Source organism: Littorina saxatilis, unplaced genomic scaffold (assembly GCF_037325665.1).
Source record: "Littorina saxatilis isolate snail1 unplaced genomic scaffold, US_GU_Lsax_2.0 scaffold_368, whole genome shotgun sequence".
Taxonomy (NCBI): domain Eukaryota; kingdom Metazoa; phylum Mollusca; class Gastropoda; order Littorinimorpha; family Littorinidae; genus Littorina; species Littorina saxatilis.
In genome coordinates, this window is record NW_027125890.1 from 60,001 (window position 1) to 80,000 (window position 20,000).

The 20,000-nt window shown below is 42.7% G+C and overlaps 1 protein-coding gene across 1 annotated transcript in view; it reads right to left on the reverse strand.

The window, feature by feature from the left end:
- Positions 1 to 18,226, reverse strand: part of LOC138954352 (ubiquitin-protein ligase E3B-like) — a 20,497-nt gene extending 2,271 nt beyond the window's left edge. The window contains exons 1-10 of the mRNA XM_070326218.1: positions 17,948 to 18,226; positions 16,849 to 16,898; positions 15,941 to 16,011; positions 15,520 to 15,584; positions 13,592 to 13,648; positions 12,373 to 12,477; positions 10,866 to 10,965; positions 9,555 to 9,640; positions 6,318 to 6,400; positions 793 to 898 (exon numbers count right to left, since the gene is read on the reverse strand). Of these exons, the coding sequence (XP_070182319.1) occupies positions 793 to 898; positions 6,318 to 6,400; positions 9,555 to 9,640; positions 10,866 to 10,965; positions 12,373 to 12,477; positions 13,592 to 13,648; positions 15,520 to 15,584; positions 15,941 to 16,011; positions 16,849 to 16,898; positions 17,948 to 18,064 (840 nt within the window). The 5' untranslated portion in view covers positions 18,065 to 18,226. The remainder of the gene's footprint in view (positions 1 to 792; positions 899 to 6,317; positions 6,401 to 9,554; positions 9,641 to 10,865; positions 10,966 to 12,372; positions 12,478 to 13,591; positions 13,649 to 15,519; positions 15,585 to 15,940; positions 16,012 to 16,848; positions 16,899 to 17,947) is intronic.
- Between the last annotated feature and the right edge of the window lie 1,774 nt (positions 18,227 to 20,000).

Here is a 20,000-nt window from a genome sequence, read left to right on the forward strand (position 1 = left end):
AATTTGTCAAAGCTCCTAAGTATCAGAGGGACGATCATGGTGGCCGCTGTCTTTCAGTCGCAGCTGATCATATCTGGAACAAACTCCCTTTGTCTCTACGTCTCAGTCCATCTCTGCCTTCTTTCAAAGCAAATCTCAAGACTCACCTCTTCAGAGAAGCATTCTAGAAGGTTAATGTTGATGATGTAGTTGTCGCGACCCTGTGAATGTGCACTTTCGGATGAACAATGTTTACTGTGTGTGTGTGTGTGCTGTGTGTGGGCATGTGTGGGTGGGTGTGTGTGTGTGTGTGTGTGTATGTGTGCATTATAATTGTTGTGTATACTGAGAGTTCGTTCCTGTAAGAGCCTCTGGATTTTTGTAACATTTATGTTTTGTTTTTGGTTTTGTTGTAAAGTGTTTATGATTGTGTTCTATTCCGTCAATGGCGTCATTCTGGTAATGATGTTGTTATTGCTTTTGTAAAGCGCTTTGTGTGTTCGAAAGCGCTATAGAAATCACCATTATTATTATTATTATTATTTTTGTGAGTGTGTATTTGTTATTTCTTTTTTACTGGTGCTGTCGTTGTATTCTATTTCATGCACATTTGTTTGTTTGCTTAACGCCCAGCCGACCACGAAGGGCCATATCAGGGCGGTGCTGCTTTGACATATAACGTGCGCCACACACAAGACAGAAGTCGCAGCGCAGGCTTCATGTCTCATGCACCCATTCACATTATTCTGACACCGGACCAACCAGTCCTGACAAAAAAAAAAGAAAAAAATGTCCAAGTACAGATGAATTTACCTCTGGCGCAATGTTGCACATGTGCTGAACAATGGCCGGCACGGACAGAATGTGCAGCAGAAACACGTTCAGCAAGTTCTCAGAGAAGTTGGCACCCAGCAAAGGTCTGCAAAACAAAACACATACAAAGTTAACAATATTGCAATACGAACAGAAGGAAACTTGCTTTATGATCCCGTATGAGGCAGTATGGGCATTACCATGGCTACGTTTACACTTTTGTGGTTGGGGTTGCTTCCCTTAGTTTTTTGAGTGAGTTAGATTTTTCTTTCCCACCGCCTTGTTTTTGTAATCTGCTACATGTGATTCGGAGTAGGAATATGTAATTTAATCGAAAATTTTATTGTAAATTTTCATTTAATAAATATACCTACCCGAATCACATAGTATATTCCCTCCCGCCAACCCCGCTTTTGATTTGGAGAATTTATTCTTTAGGTCGAATGATATGAACCACGTGTTCAGTAGCAGTAGTGACATGGCATGCACGATGGGAGGTAACTCCCCGGGTGTATGGTCATTACCAAGGCTACGTTTACACTTTTTGTGGTTGGGGTTGCTTCCCTTAGACGGTTAGCCTTTTCAGAACCTAGCATCTCCGATTGTGTCACCAAGTTGGCTGCTGTCTTCCGTCTTCGGTGGTTGAGGTTCTTACTCAGGGTTGCCTCCTCCCCAAGAGTAGCTGCCTTGCTGGGCTGTCGAGTCCACTCTACCCGGGTTTGACGTCGAAGTTTTCCTTCTTGTAGCCTTTGCCTTTCCCAAGGCGCACACAAGGCAGTGCGGGTTTTGAAATCGGAGTTGTCCTTCTCCTAGATGAGCGACCATCCAAGGTTAACGAGCCCCATCTGCCCGAAGCAGCTGGTTTTAAGGCGCCAGTGACCCGCCTGCATCCCTTCTCCTGTTAGTCGAAGACAGGGCCCGCCACGTGAAGGCCAGGAGCTGGATTTGACTGTCAGAGGTGTTTGGAGACACGAAGCCATTTGGAGCATTTCTTGGGAAGTAGGCGCTTATCTCTACTTCCACCCCGGCATAACAGTCCTTGGGCCCCTTCCTTCCAATAAAAGGGGGGGGGGAAGCTTGTCTTTCCCTTGGCTCGCCAGGGTTATTAATCCAAGGCTTGGGTCTATTCCTGTGCTGTTTTTTACGGCTAGGAGATTGGAAGAACTGCTGAGCACAGCTTTCTGGATCTCTGAGGTTGTCTCTTTCGCTTTTCGCCTGAGATTCTTCTCGGCTGTCAATCAGGACTTTCCTTGGTTCCCTCACTGCCTGTTGGCAATGGGCCAGCCCTGGCAAGGGCTTTTGAGTGGGTTAGATTTTCTTTCCCACTGGGACCGCCCTGATTCTTTGGCAGCGGTCCAGGTTTTTGGCAAGGTTTTTGAGTGAGTTAGATTTTTCTTTCCCACCGCCTTGTTTTTGTAATCTGCTACATGTGATTCGGAGTAGGAATATGTAATTTAATCGAAAATTTTATTGTAAATTTTCATTTAATAAATATACCTACCCGAATCACATAGTATATTCCCTCCCGCCAACCCCGCTTTTGATTTGGAGAATTTATTCTTTAGGTCGAATGATATGAACCACGTGTTCAGTAGCGGTAGTGACGTGGCATGCACGATGGGAGGTAACTCCCCGGGTGTATGGTCATTACCATGGCTACGTTTACACTTTTTGTGGTTGGGGTTGCTTCCCTTAGACGGTTAGCCTTTTCAGAACCTAGCGGAGATGCTAGGTTCTGTACAGGCTAACCGTCTAAGGGAAGCAACCCCAACCACAAAAGTGTAAACGTAGCCATGGTAATGCCCATACACCCGGGGAGTTACCTCCCCTCGTGCATGCCACGTCACCACTGCTACTGAACACGTGGTTCCTATCATTCGACCTAAAGAATAAATTCTCCCAATCATAAGCGGGGTAGGTGGGAGGGACTACGATATGTGATTCGGGTAGGTATATTTATTAAATGAAAATTTACAATAAAATTTTCGATTAAATTACATATTCCTACTCCGAATCACATGTAGCAGATTGAAACAACAAGGCGGTGGGAAAGAAAAAGATCAAACTCACTCTCAAATCCTTGTCAAGAGATGCTAGGTTCTGAAAAGGCTAACCGTCTAAGGGAAGCAACCCCAACCACAAAAAGTGTAAACGTAGCCATGGTAATGACCATACACCCGGGGAGTTACCTCCCATCGTGCATGCCATGTCACTACTGCTACTGAACACGTGGCTCATATCATTCGACCTAAAGAATAAATTCTCCAAATCAAAAGCGGGGTTGGCGGGAGGGAATATACTATGTGATTCGGGTAGGTATATTTATTAAATGAAAATTTACAATAAAATTTTCGATTAAATTACATATTCCTACTCCGAATCACATGTAGCAGATTGCAACAACAAGGCGGTGGGAAAGAAAAATCTAACTCACTCAAAAAACCTTGCCAAAAACCTGGACCGCTGCCAAAGAATCAGGGCGGTCCCAGTGGGAAAGAAAATCTAACCCACTCAAAAGCCCTTGCCAGGGCTGGCCCACTGCCAACAGGCAGTGAGGGAACCAAGGAAAGTCCTGATTGACAGCCGAGAAGTATTTCAGGCAAAGCGAAAGAGACAACCTCAGAGATCCAGAAAGCTGTGCTCAGCACTTCTTCCAATCTCCTAGCCGTAAAAAACAGCACAGGAATAGAAGGTCGCCAGTCATCCCCTATCAGTCCCTGCGAACGCAGGGAGAGAGGTAGCACCCGACAGCAGCCACTTACGACTGTGCGTCAGCTACCGGAAGTGAGGACCCACGGTGGTCAAAACCGATGTGACTGGCAACCATAAACAAAATGGCTAAAAGCCAGAATGTTCCCAAAACAGTCTGCTTGAAGGTAATCGAGAGTGAATCAAAAACCTAAAGCAGAAAACCAAGACTGGTAAACGTAAACCGTGAAGCCAGCCAGCCATAAGACTCCCGAAACCAGAGTTCTCAGGGAAAAAACAGGCAGTTAACTTCCTAGCCAAATCAAGAGCCTACCTGAGTTTGGCCAGAAACCCAGAGCGCGTCTGTCCCTGTCTGAAGACAGAGTCCAACGCGGAGAAAAACGGACAACCGCCCTAGACAAAGTTGCCTTTTGTAGCCGGGCGACTGTAAGGAAACCCGACCCAACGGACGTCATCCGGACTCGCCTCATACTAAGATGAGGAAGAAGAGAGGAAAGGCCCAAGACTGAAGTCACAGGAACCAAACCTTAGCTAAACCTCTGCCCGAAGGAGAAGAGTAGCCAAAACCTGAGAGAGAGGAGGAAAGCCACAAAGAACTACTCCTCAAACATCCATTGTCCAAGACAATGCCCCCTCAGGAAAATCTGAATGTTACCTCCGAGGCCAACTCAAGCGTACCTTAAGTTTGGACGAAACACCAGAACGCGTCTGATCACTAGAGAAAGACAGAGTCCGACTCGATGAAAGACAACAAGGACCAAAGTCCAAACGTTTGTGGCCAAACAGGGGTAACCTGAATCCAGAGAACCCCCACCCAAACGAAAATCGTCCTATCCAATCTCTTAAAAAGAGAGAACAAAGGAAAGAAAAGACGAAGTCCGAAGCCACAAGAAACGGGAAGGCAACAACCACCATCGCCGCAACGTGGAATGGCTGTTGCCCAGCCAAGGCTGCCTATAGGCTGCCAGCTTAGCTTAACCAGAGGAATGAGCATGCTTCTGCTAAGCATGTTTCTGAGTATGCTAGCCTTACCTTCCTTCAACCCTTGTAAAGCAGTCAGAGACCTGCTGATCTCTACTCGACTGAAACTCTACTGCAGGCAAAGTTTAAGCGACTCTCTTTGACTGTTCAGGGAACTGAGAATGCGAAAGAAACGAGTCCCTCCGACACCCGCCGTACGAGCGTAGTGAAGGAAGGGCAGCCTCATCTGCTCCATGCTCACCCTAGCAAGGGCTGGCCAACAGAGTAGAGAAAGGAGGCAAGTTCCAAAGGCTGAATAAGCAAGAAGGAACAGAAGGTGAAGCCCGTGTAGCCGAGGCCAGTCAAGGCTGAGCATGTTCCGGAACTGAACCATAGTAGAAACGGCGGCAGAACCAAAACACTAGAGATACCACTTTCGGGAGGAGATGGCCTAGCCAAAACCTGCAAACCGTGGTACCTACAAAAGGTGACTAAGGAACCGGAAGTAGGAAAACATCCTATCTTCACGGAACGGAAGTCCGACATCGACAACAAAGTCAACCAACAAGGAAGCCACTCAATAGACACAATCGGAGATGCTAGGTTCTGTACAGGCTAACCGTCTAAGGGAAGCAACCCCAACCACAAAAGTGTAAACGTAGCCATGGTAATGCCCATACACCCGGGGAGTTACCTCCCCTCGTGCATGCCATGTCACTACTGCTACTGAACACGTGGTTCCTATCATTCGACCTAAAGAATAAATTCTCCAAATCAAAAGCGGGGTTGGCGGGAGGGAATATACTATGTGATTCGGGTAGGTATATTTATTAAATGAAAATTTACAATAAAATTTTCGATTAAATTACATATTCCTACTCCGAATCACATGTAGCAGATTACAAAAACAAGGCGGTGGGAAAGAAAAATCTAACTCACTCAAAAAACCTTGCCAAAAACCTGGACCGCTGCCAAAGAATCAGGGCGGTCCCAGTGGGAAAGAAAAACTAACCCACTCAAAAGCCCTTGCCAGGGCTGGCCCACTGCCAACAGGCAGTGAGGGAACCAAGGAAAGTCCTGATTGACAGCCGAGAAGTATCTCAGGCGAAAAGCGAAAGAGACAACCTCAGAGATCCAGAAAGCTGTGCTCAGCACTTCTTCCAATCTCCTAGCCGTAAAAAACAGCACAGGAATAGACCCAAGCCTTGGATTAATAACCCTGGCGAGCCAAGGGAAAGACAAGCTTCCCCCCCCCCTTTTATTGGAAGGAAATGCTAATGTCCTGAGAAGATCCGTGCGTAAGGTTGTCCCCTCAACTGAGAAGGACGAACCCCCGCGGTGACCTTAAGACAACCATGCCAAAGTCTGCAAACCTTGGGATGTAGTAAAGCCCAAAAGGCTTGTGAGAAAGAAGTCAGCTCAAAATAAGAGTGACCCTTAGACGGTTAGCCTGTACAGAACCTAGCATCTCCGATTGTGTCAATGCTACATGTGATTCGGAGTAGGAATATGTAATTTAATTGGGAGTTGCACTTCCAAGTGATGCACTTCCAAGTGATGCATGTGTTTCGGTTAAAAAGACACTGGCACTTCAAGCAGAATGACTGACGTCTTTTAAGTGCCACAGCTGTGACACAGTAGTGGGACATGAATACCTTCTCTGAGTGATGCTACAAAACACCAGAGAGAATGAGGGTCTTCTTCTGTCTTCATGGGCTGAAACTCTCGTTTTTCTTCACATGTATGACCCTTTTTACACCGCCATTTAGGCAGCCATACGCTGATTTCGGGAGATGCATGCTGGTATTGTTGTGGGCTAAAAAGAGAGGTTTCACTGTATAAGAAAACATGCTGACCTGATAGCGATGGTCAGGATATCGGTCAGTGTGGCCTTGCTGAACACTGGCTTGGACCACACCAGTCCCTTGGTCAGCAGAGTCTTAAGCAACACATACACATGAACACACAGCTTTTTATTCCAACAAAATGATTATATTTTGCACATTTCACTTTGACCAGCAAAGAACTAACAAGTCGCGTAAGGCGAAAATACAATATTTAGTCAAGTAGCTGTCGAACTCACAGAATGAAACTGAACGCAATGCAACGCAGCAAGACCGTATACTCGTGGTCCACCGCTCGCGGCATAGGCAGTGAAATTGACAAGAAGAGCGGGGTAGTGGTTACGCTATGCTGCATAGCACGCTTTTCTGTACCTCTCTTCGTTTTAACTTTCTGAGCGTGTTTTTAATCCAAACATATCATATCTATATATTTTTGGAATCAGGAACCGACAAGGAATAAGATGAAAGTGTTTTTAAATTGATTTCGAAAAAAAAAATTTGATAATAATTTTTATATATTTAATTTTCAGAGCTTGTTTTTAATCCGAATATAACATATTTATATGTTTTTGGAATCAGCAAATGATGGAGAATAAGATAAACGTAAATTTGGATCGTTTTATAATTTTTTATTTTTTTTTACAATTTTCAGATTTTTAATGACCAAAGTCATTAATTAATTTTTAAGCCACCAAGCTGAAATGCAATACCGAACCCCGGGCTTCGTCGAAGAGTACTTGACCAAAATTTCAACCAATTTGGTTGAAAAATGAGGGCGTGACAGTGCCGCCTCAACTTTCACGAAAAGCCGGATATGACGTCATCAAAGACATTTATCAAAAAAATGAAAAAAACGTTCCGAGATTTCATACCCAGGAACTCTCATGTCAAATTTCATAAAGATCGGTCCTGTAGTTTAGTCTGAATCGCTCTACACACACACACACACACACACACGCACGCACACACACACATACGCACATACACCACGACCCTCGTTTCGATTCCCCCTCGATGTTAAAATATTTAGTCAAAACTTGACTAAATATAAAAAGCAAGTTTTGCCTGAAACAAGATTTCTCTTCGAATCAAAGAAAAGCATGTAAGACAATTAATTTTGAAGACAGCATTACTATGCAAGCCTTCATTCGAAAATAGGCAATGCAAGATTTCATAAACACACACAAACACCCTGTGACATGCCCCCCCCCCCCCCCCCACACAGGAAACAAATTGACTCACGTTCTCAGACTTGGCCTTCACACTGGACAAGGCACAAGGCAATCCTTCCATTTGGACACATACAGTCGAACCCACTTAAAACGAACACGCTAGTTACGAATTTTGACTTATAACGTATTAGTTTTAAGTTCCCAACTGAATACCTCTTTCTTCATGCTTAAAAAAAATGCTTAAAACGAATTCTTTATAACGAATTTATGCTTATAACGAGCACTTTTTGGATTCCCAAGCATGCATAATGTCTGTAATTTACTCACGCTTATGACGAAATCTTTAAACTCGTCCCGAGATCGACATATCATGGGAATTTGAGAAGTTTGAATACATGTGTCAAAGTCTTCCCTTGCGTCGACTGCTTGAACCATTGCTCAACCGATCACTGAATAAAGTTAAACTGATTACACTGTACTCACAAAACAATTTCAAATTTAGAATCAAAGTGATTGATAGCTCAGACACTGAACATGTATGACTGACTGACGTTTATTTCCTTCGCGAATACCAAAAACGAAACATCAATGTTTAGAACGGAAGCCATTGCCAAAAAATATAGATGCCAGAGTGGTTTCCCTTGGACAAGGGAAACCACACTCTCAACGTTTGCGTTCGCCGGTTCGCGATAGTTTATCAGTCAGTCAGTGCTTTCGATTTGGATTTGAACATCATGTTGCAACAAAAAACAAAAAAACTAAATTGGCCAAGGTTTGCTACCCGTCGCCAAGGTAAGTGATTCCGGACAATGATAGGAACACCGCGAATGTGGACAGTGTCAGTGTGTGCGTGTGTGTGACCAAAAACGTAACAACTGGATGAAACATCTGTGTGCTCACTCTCACTCAAACTCAACAATCATCACTCAACATGAGACACACATGAACATGTAACTGAATATGTCACTTTATTGTCTAAACGTGAAGCAGCATGAAAGTTGCGAAAGAAACAAATTGAAACACCATAAAATGTACAAGACTTAAAAAAAAAAAATAAAAAATAAAAAAATAAAAAAAATCAATCAATTTTCTTAATACGAATTTTGGTTAAGACGAACTTTTTTTCCGATCCCCAGTGATTCGTCTTAAGCGAGTTCGACTGTACCAACAATCAACAATCTGGGGTTTTCCTCTGCAGAGTGGAATTTTTTTTAATGAATTGATTTCTTAACTGGCACAAGGATCAATTTGCAAAATCAATCCATAAACAAATTCTCAGTAGTTACAAAGAGCAGTCCGGATCTTGAATTTTGGTATGTGACCCAGTGGAGGGAACGTCTTATCCCATGAAAAAGACCAGAGGTGGTGACCAATACTGACTTGACGGGAAGGACAGTGCCTTAAAAACACATGTTAAAAAAACAAGATGTCTCTTTTTGACCATCTCTTTCAAGGTAAAATCTCTGATTTAAAAAGACAAACAAGGTTTGAAAAGAGGACATAACATGAATAACGAGGCACAAAAACAATTCTGTCGCTTCTTCTGCATGTCTCCCGAGGAAGTAACAGAGAATTTTGAGAATGAAGTTTGTCTCTGTGACTTCAACGTATCAGCAGTAGAAAATGAATCATAAGGTCACCACCAGACTGCGCATGTATCAGTATTACATTTAAGTGTTAATGTTGTACCCACCTCCAGCACTGGGTACAGTCCCCTGGTGTTGAGGTGACCACCAGGCTGTGCATGTATAGGTATTGAATATGATTAAAGTGTTAATGTTGTACCCACCTCCAGCACTGGGTACAGTCCCCTGGTGTTGAGGTGACCGCCAGGCTGTGCATGTATAGGTATTGAATATGATTAAAGTGTTAATGTTGTACCCACCTCCAGCACTGGGTACAGTCCCCTGGTGTTGAGGTGACCGCCAGGCTGTGCATGTATAGGTATTGAATATGATTAAAGTGTTAATGTTGTACCCACCTCCAGCACTGGGTACAGTCCCCTGGTGTTGAGGTGACCGCCAGGCTGTGCATGTATAGGTATTGAATATGATTAAAGTGTTAATGTTGTACCCACCTCCAACACTGGGTACAATCCCCTGGTGTTGAGGTGTCCCATCACGTTGTTACACACCTGTGTCAGGCCCACAAGAAACTGCTCACCTGTGTCACACACAGACATAAATCACAGAAATGTATTGAAATAAATCGAGGATGAAAGTTGCTTGTTCATTTCAATGCTTGTTATTCTCTCAGGTAATAGGAGAACGGTTCCGCATAATTTGCACCTACTCTTGTTGCACATGTATGCATTTAGAGTGCTTACGCCCTTTTGTTTCTCACACATATATAAGTACAGTCGCACCTGCCCCGATGACCACCACTTGATAATGACCAACCGCCCTCTACCACCATCCTAAAGGACCCCTGTCAATTATTTTGTGTCCATACAATTTGCCTTTCGATAGCAACCACCTGTCAATTATTTTGTTTCCATACAATTTGCCTTTCGATAGCAACCACCTGTCAATTATTTTGTTTCCATACAATTTGCCTTTCGATAGCAACCACCTGTCAATTATTTTGTTTCCATACAATTTGCCTTACGATAGCAACCACCTGTCAATTACTTTGTTTCCATACAATTTGCCTTTCGATAGCAACCACCTGTCAATTACTTTGTTTCTATACAATTTGCCTTTCGATAGCAACCACCTGTCAATTATTTTGTTTCCATACAATTTGCCTTTCGATAGCAACCACCTGTCAATTATTTTGTTTCCATACAATTTGCCTTTCGATAGCAACCACCTGTCAATTATTTTGTTTCCATACAATTTGCCTTTCGATAGCAACCACCTGTCAATTATTTTGTTTCCATACAATTTGCCTTTTGATAGCAACCACCTGTCAATTACTTTGTTTCCATACAATTTGCCTTTCGATAGCAACCACCTGTCTTGTATGACGACTTTTTGTCAGTCACTTCTCTGGTCATTACAGACAGGCTCTACTTTCAGTTTAAACACCAAAAAAGTTGTATGTTTCTGGTCACCCGACCCTACCTAGTTTTTTCCCCGCCGACCCTAGACTTTTTTTTTATTGCATTTGTAAAAAAAATAGATAAAAAAAAGCGTCAAAACAAAAGTAACAGACGGCAGACGACACAAGGGGGATAACCCCGCATCCCTTTTGTTTTGTAATGTGTTGTCTTTCTCTTTGTATAGTAAGTCCAGTCTCTTTGCGTCACTGTATATAGTTATTTTCTACCCTGACCAAAAAACAAAAAAAAAACTAAAAAATCCCTACCTACCTACCCTATTTTTTGTAGCTATGTTACCAGAAACATACAACTTTTTTTTTGTGGCCTTAAGCACAAAACTCGTACCTGCTTTCAACCTGAGCGTCGTCCAGTTTGTGGTGCTTGTGAAGGTGACCAACATCCGTAGGTGGACTGTGATGGACTTGAGATCGGCATGGTTTTCAGGCTGAAATCACATAACCATGCATATTTTGACAAAAATTACAAGGATGATACTTTTGTTTTAGATTGAGTGAATATTTTTGCTTATGTAATAACCTGACTGTTTGCCACATGCTTTTTTTATGTATGCAAATTGTAAAAACTGAGAAAAAAGCTTAATGCAGCTATGATTATGCAGTTATCATTAAACAAATTGCCTTCAATGTATGGCTACTAGATTTTTCCGTCAACAAAAGGGAGTAATTCACAACATTGTCTTTGATTCTTTTGTTATATTTAGTCAAGTTTTGACTAAATATTTTAACATCGAGGGGGAATCGAAACGAGGGTCGTGGTGCGTGTGTGTGTCTGTGTGTCTGTGTGTGTGTGTGTGTGTGTGTAGAGCGATTCAGACTAAACTACTGGACCGATCTTTATGAAATTTGACATGAGAGTTCCTGGGTATGAAATCCCCGAACGTTTTTTTAATTTTTTTGATAAATGTCTTTGATGACGTCATATCCGGCTTTTCGTGAAAGTTGAGGCGACACTGTCACGCCCTCATTTTTCAACCAAATTGGTTGAAATTTTGGTCAAGTAATCTTCGACGAAGCCCGGACTTCGGTATTGCATTTCAGCTTGGTGGCTTAAAAATTAATTAATGACTTTGGTCATTAAAAATCTGAAAATTGTAAAAAAAAAATAAAAATTTATAAAACGATCCAAATTTACGTTTATCTTATTCTCCATCATTTGCTGATTCCAAAAACATATAAATATGTTATATTCGGATTAAAAACAAGCTCTGAAAATTAAATATATAAAAATTATTATCAAAATTAAATTGTCAAAATCAATTTAAAAACACTTTCATCTTATTCCTTGTCGGTTCCTGATTCCAAAAACATATAGATATGATATGTTTGGATTAAAAACACGCTCAGAAAGTTAAAACAAAGAGAGGTACAGAAAAGCGTACTATCCTTCTTAGCGCAACTACTACCCCGCTCTTCTTGTCAATTTCACTGCCTTTGCCATGAGCGGTGGACTGACGATGCTACGAGTATACGGTCTTGCTGAAAAATGGCATTGCATTCAGTTTCATTCTGTGAGTTCGACAGCTACTTGACTAAATATTGTATTTTCGCCTTACGCGACTTGTTCCTTTCCTCATTTTCTCTGAGGTTGGAATTGTACAAATTGCCTGCATTGTGCTTAGCTAAAACCCGAGTGAAGCCGGGCGTTGATTGCTAGTTTATCTGTAATTGTTACTTGTTTTGAAGAGACTACTTTAAACCATAGGCCTGTTGTTATTTTCTAATGAATAAATGTAAATTTCACGAATGTGTACAAGAAATAACACATTATTTCAACACACACACACACACACAAAAACCACACTGATGACTGGTGCAAAGAGGTATGAGTGTACCCTGAGTGTCTTGAGACTGGAGCAGCACAACCACAGTACGTCCTTCAGCTGTCTGATCCAGGCCAGCACGTGGGTCTTGGTCATCGCCAGTGATGCGTAACACGTCTGCAACCACGACAAAGGTACACAATCAGAATCACATCAGGTAATGTACAGTGAACACCCCCCCTCCCCCTCCCTAACCCCATCACCCACTTTAACCCTAAACAAATTTATGGAAAACATGTCTCAAATTTACTTTGGCAAATTTCCTCAAGGACACTCGGGCTGCTAACCCTGGGGATAGCGTTCAGTGAGCAGACGTCACACCAACTTTGACTACCCTAAACCTAGACTGAAGTCCCGCCACAATGGACCTACTGAGAGGTTTTAATCACAACTGGTGTTGCTAAGCCTAGATAACAAACAGACAGACAGACCGTGTTTATTTATAGATTCTCCCAAGTTGAACTTGAAGTTAACCATAAATGAAATCCTGTAAGCACAGCAGATACAATCAACAGTGTATGGACATCACCGCGGTACCTTCAACATTCAAGAAATTGGATCCGGTCCCCCATGGGAAGAAGAAGAAGAATCTAATCACGTGATATAAGCATTTGCTTGAGTGCGTGTCCTAGCTGTGTGTTTCAAACTGTTCATGCAAAGAAATTCTGAATAAAATTTTGTTTAAACCAACAGATACAATCTAACCTGCCCTGGCAACCATTTCTCGCCAACAACCACTCAACAGGATGCCTGTCGGGAGTTTTTCTATTTAATTCAAATCTTTATTCAAGTTTGACTGCAGCTGCCTCAACTGATATCTAATCCCCTGTGTGTAAGTCAGACCTGAGAACCCCTGTCTTGCTCTTGGAGCATTCTCAAACAAAATTGGTGTCTTTTCAGAAAAATGAGCGGACTCCACACAGCATTTAGATTAATGCTTCACACGCATCCGTCAATTAAGTTTACCAATACATTTAAAACAAATGCTTATTTCCATATTTACTGACAATAACTGTAATCATGTGTCAAAACACTGGCTCAGCTTTGAGATGCGCTTGTGAAGAAAAGTAGTCTAGGAATTGTTCTTGTGGTATTTTTTGTGCACTGACCGTACTGATTGTATTCTAGAGAATCATGCGTACAAAATACGGCGAAATCGTATGGGTTCCCAGGTCTGGTAAGTCCATAAACCTTTATTCATTATTCAGCAAATCTTGATCTTTCTCCTGACCTTGATGTTTTCACAGTCCATTGAAGCCAGTATGAATCTGCATAGGTACTGGAACCTCTGAAAAACAATACATCAATCAATAAATAATAAATAAATTAATCAATGACACAACGTGAATCACACATCAGCAATGTAAATCTGAACAAAGAATGCATCACAAGGACCGCTTTCTAGGTTGACTTTAAAGTTAAATAGAAATGTACAAAGACACAAACAGAAAACCCTGAGACAACTATCTGCCTCTGTCTTACAGTCAAGTTACCAGTAAACTCAACTTCTTGTTTACATCAACCCGTTTACTTCCCTTTTCTTACAAGGCACCAGGGTTGATGTGCATGAGAAAGTTCCCAACCAAGTGGGAGACAGCCCCAGGGTCTGATTGGTTGAAATCACAAACAAACCTCAAATGCAATGAATCCGACCCAGTGGCTGGCTCACACTCAGTTGGTAACTTTTTCATGCACATCAGCCCTGGTATCAGACACCTGGATAGACTAGCCTGTCACTAGATTGAATGCTGGACTACCTGGATAGACTAGCCTGTCGCTAGATTGAATGCTGGACTACCTGGATAGACTAGCCTGTCACTAGATTGAATGCTGGACTACCTGGATAGACTGTCGCTAGATTGAATGCTGGACTACCTGGATAGACTGTCGCTAGATTGAATGCTGGACTACCTGGATAGACTAGCCTGTCGCTAGATTGAATGCTGGACTACCTGGATAGACTAGCCTGTCGCTAGATTGAATGCTGGACTACCTGGATAGACTAGACTGTCGCTAGATTGAATGCTGGACTACCTGGATAGACTAGACTGTCGCTAGATTGAATGCTGGACTACCTGGATAGACTAGACTGTCACTAGATTGAATGCTGAACTACCTGGATAGACTAGCCTGTCGCTAGATTGCATGCTGAACTACCTGGATAGACTAGCCTGTCGCTAGATTGAATGCTGAACTACCTGGATAGACTAGCCTGTCGCTAGATTGAATGCTGAACTACCTGGATAGACTAGCCTGTCGCTAGATTGCATGCTGGACTACCTGGATAGACTAGCCTAGCTGTCGCTAGATTGCATGCTGGACTACCTGGATAGACTAGACTGTCACTAGATTGAATGCTGGACTACCTGGATAGACTAGACTGTCACTAGATTGCATGCTGGACTACCTGGATAGACTAGCCTAGCTGTCGCTAGATTGCATGCTGGACTACCTGGATAGACTAGCCTAGCTGTCGCTAGATTGCATGCTGGACTACCTGGATAGACTGTCGCTAGATTGCATGCTGGACTACCTGGATAGACTAGACTGTCGCTAGATTGAATGCTGGACTACCTGGATAGACTAGCCTGTCGCTAGATTGAATGCTGGACTACCTGGATAGACTAGCCTGTCGCTAGATTGAATGCTGGACTACCTGGATAGACTAGCCTGTCGCTAGATTGAATGCTGGACTACCAAAGCAATGCTAGGTTTGTGCAATACTGCACTCAATAGGTCACTGATACAGACGTTAGTCTATGCTAAAGACAACACACACACACACACACACTCACACTCATCACAAAACAAATCTTAACATACACAATGCATTTCTCTTCAACGTTAAAGTTAAAGACACAGTCCTTGTTACACAATTTGCCTCACCATCTCAGATCTTTCAAAGTTTTTACCAGGAATAAGACAATCCCTCCACTTGGACACAGATTAAAACCCAACAGCCTGGGTGCTTTCTGTGCAGAGTGGGAGTTTTTTTGTAAATTGATTTCTTAATGGACACTGAAGCAATCAGGAAGTTTATTCTAGGTATGTGTCCAGGCGGAGGGACATTCTCTGCCTATGTCCCAGACCTGAGCTGGTGAGCGGAATAGTCTACATGGGAATGACTGTGCCTCTAAAGATTTAGGAATGACAACTCACCTTAGCGTCTTGCTTCTCATTCATGACAACCAGGAACCTGCTGATGACAGCAAACAACTCCGTCGCTGCAATTCATACAACAGTGGTCAAGTATTTTTCCACCAAGCGAACCAAGCAGGACGTTTGGACCTATACATATTTTCAACACAGGTCCAACTGACCTTTTCTTGTCTGAAGCTGGGAACAACACTGTTTATCATTTACACAGTATGGTAAATCACTAAATGGTTTTTTAACAAGGGGGAAAAACTACCAATGCTTTAATGCACGGATGCGGAAGATAAAAACATTCCACTTGTAAAGAAAAGCTATTTATTTTTTATCATGATTCGTGATTATGGGCTTATCATGGTTATTGCTGACTTACCGGGTATCATGATAATTAGTGACTTACCAGGTATCATGATAATTAGTGACTTACCAGGTATCAATGTAGGTTTGTACTCCTCCCCGTCCCCTTCAGGCATGTGCAGCACCTTGTCTATTTCTGCCCTGCAGGTATAAACATGGCATTCGGTATTAAACCACACAGTACACAACAAACCGTGCAGGTACAAACATAGCGTTCAGTCTAACCACACAGTACACAACAAACCGTGCAGGTACAAACATAGCGTTAGGTCTAACCACACAGTACACAACAAACCGTGCAGGTACAAACATAGCGTTAGGTCTAACCACACAGTACACAGCAAACCGTGCAGGTACAGTGGAACCCCCTTGAAGACCCCCCCAATTTAGGACGTACCCCTTTTTAGGATCTTGCTTTTTCCCATTTTCGATTCCTAACCTATGTAAATTGACCTCTATTCCAATACTCCTTCCTTTTTTATACCTCATTTTCTCAGTAATTTTTATGTCTTGAAAAGAGGGTATCACTATATAAACATAGCATTCAGTCTAACCACACAGTACACAACAAAATCTACAAGTAATCACAAGCTACAACAGTCTACCTGAAATCTGCGGAAGGGCTAACAGCATACATATGTGTGTTTTGCATAAGGGCTAACGGCATATATATATATATATGTGTGTTTTAGTGACTAGCCAGGTGTTCCACAATATGAAGTTTCCAAACCACAACTTTCTTGGATTCTCTGTGTCAGATCGACTTGTGGCAGCATTACTGAATGATGTGCTTTAAGCTAATTAGTCTGTTCTAAAAATCCCCCCCCCCACACACACCCACACACAAGGAGGCAAAAACCCACTTTCAGACCCAGAAAAAATGCCCTCACATACACACTGTCACATAAGCAAACACCAAAGCTGCACAACACAACAACAAATTTGTTGCCCAGTTCCTTGTTTTCCTGTTCGTGTTACCTGATCTGACGTTTCAGCCTTGTTCTGTCCAGAAATCCTCGACACAAGGCCTGAAACACATAGATATTGTTGCTGTAGGAAAACCCTAGTAGTACTGGTAGCACTGTTTCTTTGGCAGAAGGTGGACCCTCAGACCTTTTTTATTTTGAGATGTTCTGTTCATAACCTCCATTTTAAGACTACCATATTTTCCGGGTTACAAGGCGCTACAGCGCATAAGGCGCACCCCCTTCTTTTAAAAAAAAATTGTAATCCAGTCACCCATTGGGCGCAGGGGGCCGATAGGGCGCACCAACATTGAAAAAGTATACCGGTAACAAACGATCGAAAAATGAAAATAAGCCGCACATTAAAGGAAGAATACAGAGTGGAAATATGTGTGCTCTGTGTGTGTGCGGCGAGATCAAAGGCAGGTCCATTGTGATAGCTGGGTTGCCTTGTACTCAGTGACCGAGTTTAACCTATGGGGCGGTCTCTTTGATGTCTGAGAGAAACACTTCCTGCACCGGGGTCAGTGACCGAGTTTAACCTATGGGGCGGTCTCTTTGATGTCTTGAGCTGAGAGGAAACTTGGCCAGGGCAGTACCTAGTAGCTGAAATATGCATTATCACAAGTAAATTTTGTTTGACTGGTACTCATGCGGTCTCTTTGATTTTTTTCGTATTTCATACACAGATTAGGCGCTTCGTTATACAAGACGCAGGGGTCAAACTCGAGGAAAAAAGTCGCGCCTTATGACCCGGAAAATACGGTACTTGCTTCAAGAATCAATTTTCTCTTTTTTTTGTATACACACAAACAGACACATGCATGCTATCATAACTTCATAAGGTTGTGTGTATAAAACCTTGTTTTTTCAGATCTTATTATATATCCTCTGTAAATTTACCTCCATTTTAAGACTTCCTCCTTTTTAAGACCCGATGGAATTTAGTCCCAAAATAACACCGTGGAAGTGAGAGGAGGGTTTGGCATTGCTCGAGCTACTCAAGATTTGTGGAGGTGTAAAAAAGGGTGAACTGTAAATATATCTCCATTTTAGGCTTAGAGACACAATTTTCCCTTGAGGTCTCAAAAAGGGTGAACATTTATCTGTACCTGAATTGTGATGACTGCATGTTCACGTTGTATCTTCCCTGCCCTCTCCTCCCTGAGTGCCTTGGCCTGCTCCAGGAACTGAACCTTCTCCTTCGCGGGGTCCACACGACTGAACATGGTGACCTGGCCCGATGTTAGCGGTCAGCTGCTCTCCACTGCAAGGGGTAAGATTTAGGGGGAATCCTCATATTGTGGCATGGTAAAAACTCAAATCCATGTGATTCAAGCTCATTGACTGATGATCAGGAAGTGAGCATCATTTCTGCTGTTGCCTCTGAAAGAGAACAAAACAAAAAGCAGAAACTGTTATCTGGATAGTGAATGCATGTTGAATACCCAAAACATGCACTGTGAGTGTGACTTCAACAAACAGAAAGTGTATTCATTTGATTTGAGAGGCCATCATCACATTTATAACACCGTACGTACTGCATCTGTACAGACTAGTTCACAGAATTATGAAAAATAAAGCAGATATTTTAACCAGCTATACTCAAAACTCCACTGTCTGTACTTAAAACGTCCAAAAGGACCCAGTTCATGATTTGGAAGAAGACGACGAATAAGAAAATACATTTTATGTGTACGACTACGGGTGGCCGAAACAGCAACATTTGGCGATACCAGCAACAGATGTAGGACATTGTACAACATCACGGTTGAAAGGTTTACACATTACTGCTTCGAGGATTAATCACTGACTGATTAAGTCAGAATGACAACATTGGAAACAGTCCAGCGAAAATGCAAGGCCAGAAAAAAACAAAAGAAATCACATCATCAAGAAAATAACAAAGGAACAATAATTACACAAAGGACCATAAACTCACTGGAAGTTGAAAAAAATTCGACGATATTTCGGTGGTTTGTGTGTTTGCACATAACATGAAAGAACTGTCAATATTTTCGTCTGGAAAATGTCAGTGTTCTTGGTTGAAAATGGCGACAGGGGAAGTCACTCTTATCGGCTCTAGTGAAAAATAAGTTGGATCGGTACGCAACCTCGGCACAAGTGGAAAATAAGTTGGTTCGGTACGCAACCTCGGGTGAGACTGATCAAACACTGACAAAAGCGCTGTTACACTGTATACCAGCGAATGCAAAACTATCAGGAGAGTGTCTTGTTAGCAGATGACACGTAAATTATCTGCCTTGTTTTCATGTTTTTGGTTTGTGTGTGAAATGCAAGTGACAACTTTAAAAGGCTAAGTCACCGTTACTGTGTTCCACTGGTGAGAAGAAAAGAGGTTTTACTAAGACGCAAACTCCTGGCACTTTTAGTTTTAACATTTAGTCAAGTTAGTTTTGACTATATTGTTTAAATATAGACTCAGTGGACGAGGGTGGTGCTTATGTGTGACAATGGCAGTGTGTGTGTGAGTGTGTGTGTGCACGGTGTGTGTGTGTGTGTGTGTGTGTGTGTGTGTGTGTGTGTGTGTGTGCAGTGTAGTCAGTGCGTCAGTGACTCGAGTCGTGTGTGAGCCTGTGAGTCAGCCACGTGTGCGTGTCAGTGTGTGTGTGTGCGTGTGTGTGTGAGTGTGTGTGTGTGGTGTGTGTGTGTGTGTGTGTCAGTGTGTGTAGTGCGTGACTCGTGTTATGTGTGAGCCACGGTGTGCCGTGTCAGTGTGTGTGTGTGTGCGTGTGTGTGTGTGTGTGTGTGTGTGTGTGTGTATGTGTGTAGTGCGTGACTCGTGTTATGTGTGAGCCACGGTGTGCCGTGTCAGTGTGTGTGTGTGTGTCAGTGTGTGTGTGTGTGTGTGTGTGTATGTGTGTGTGTGTGTGTAGTGCGTGACTCGTGTGTGAGCCTGTGAGTCAGCCACGTGTGTATGTCAGTGTGTGTGCACAGTGTGTGTGTGTGTGTGAGTGTGTCAGTTTCAAGTAGTCGGGAAGTAAAAAAAAAAGGTAGACCCGGAAAGAGAAAACAAATAGGATGAGACGAGGTTCATCAGGCGGCCAGGGTGAGAGGAGTTCTCTACCCGCCCCCCCCCCCCCCCTCCGGGTTCGGCCTTTGTAAATGTACATAAGAAATCAGTCTGAAAGAGTGCAGCGAGGG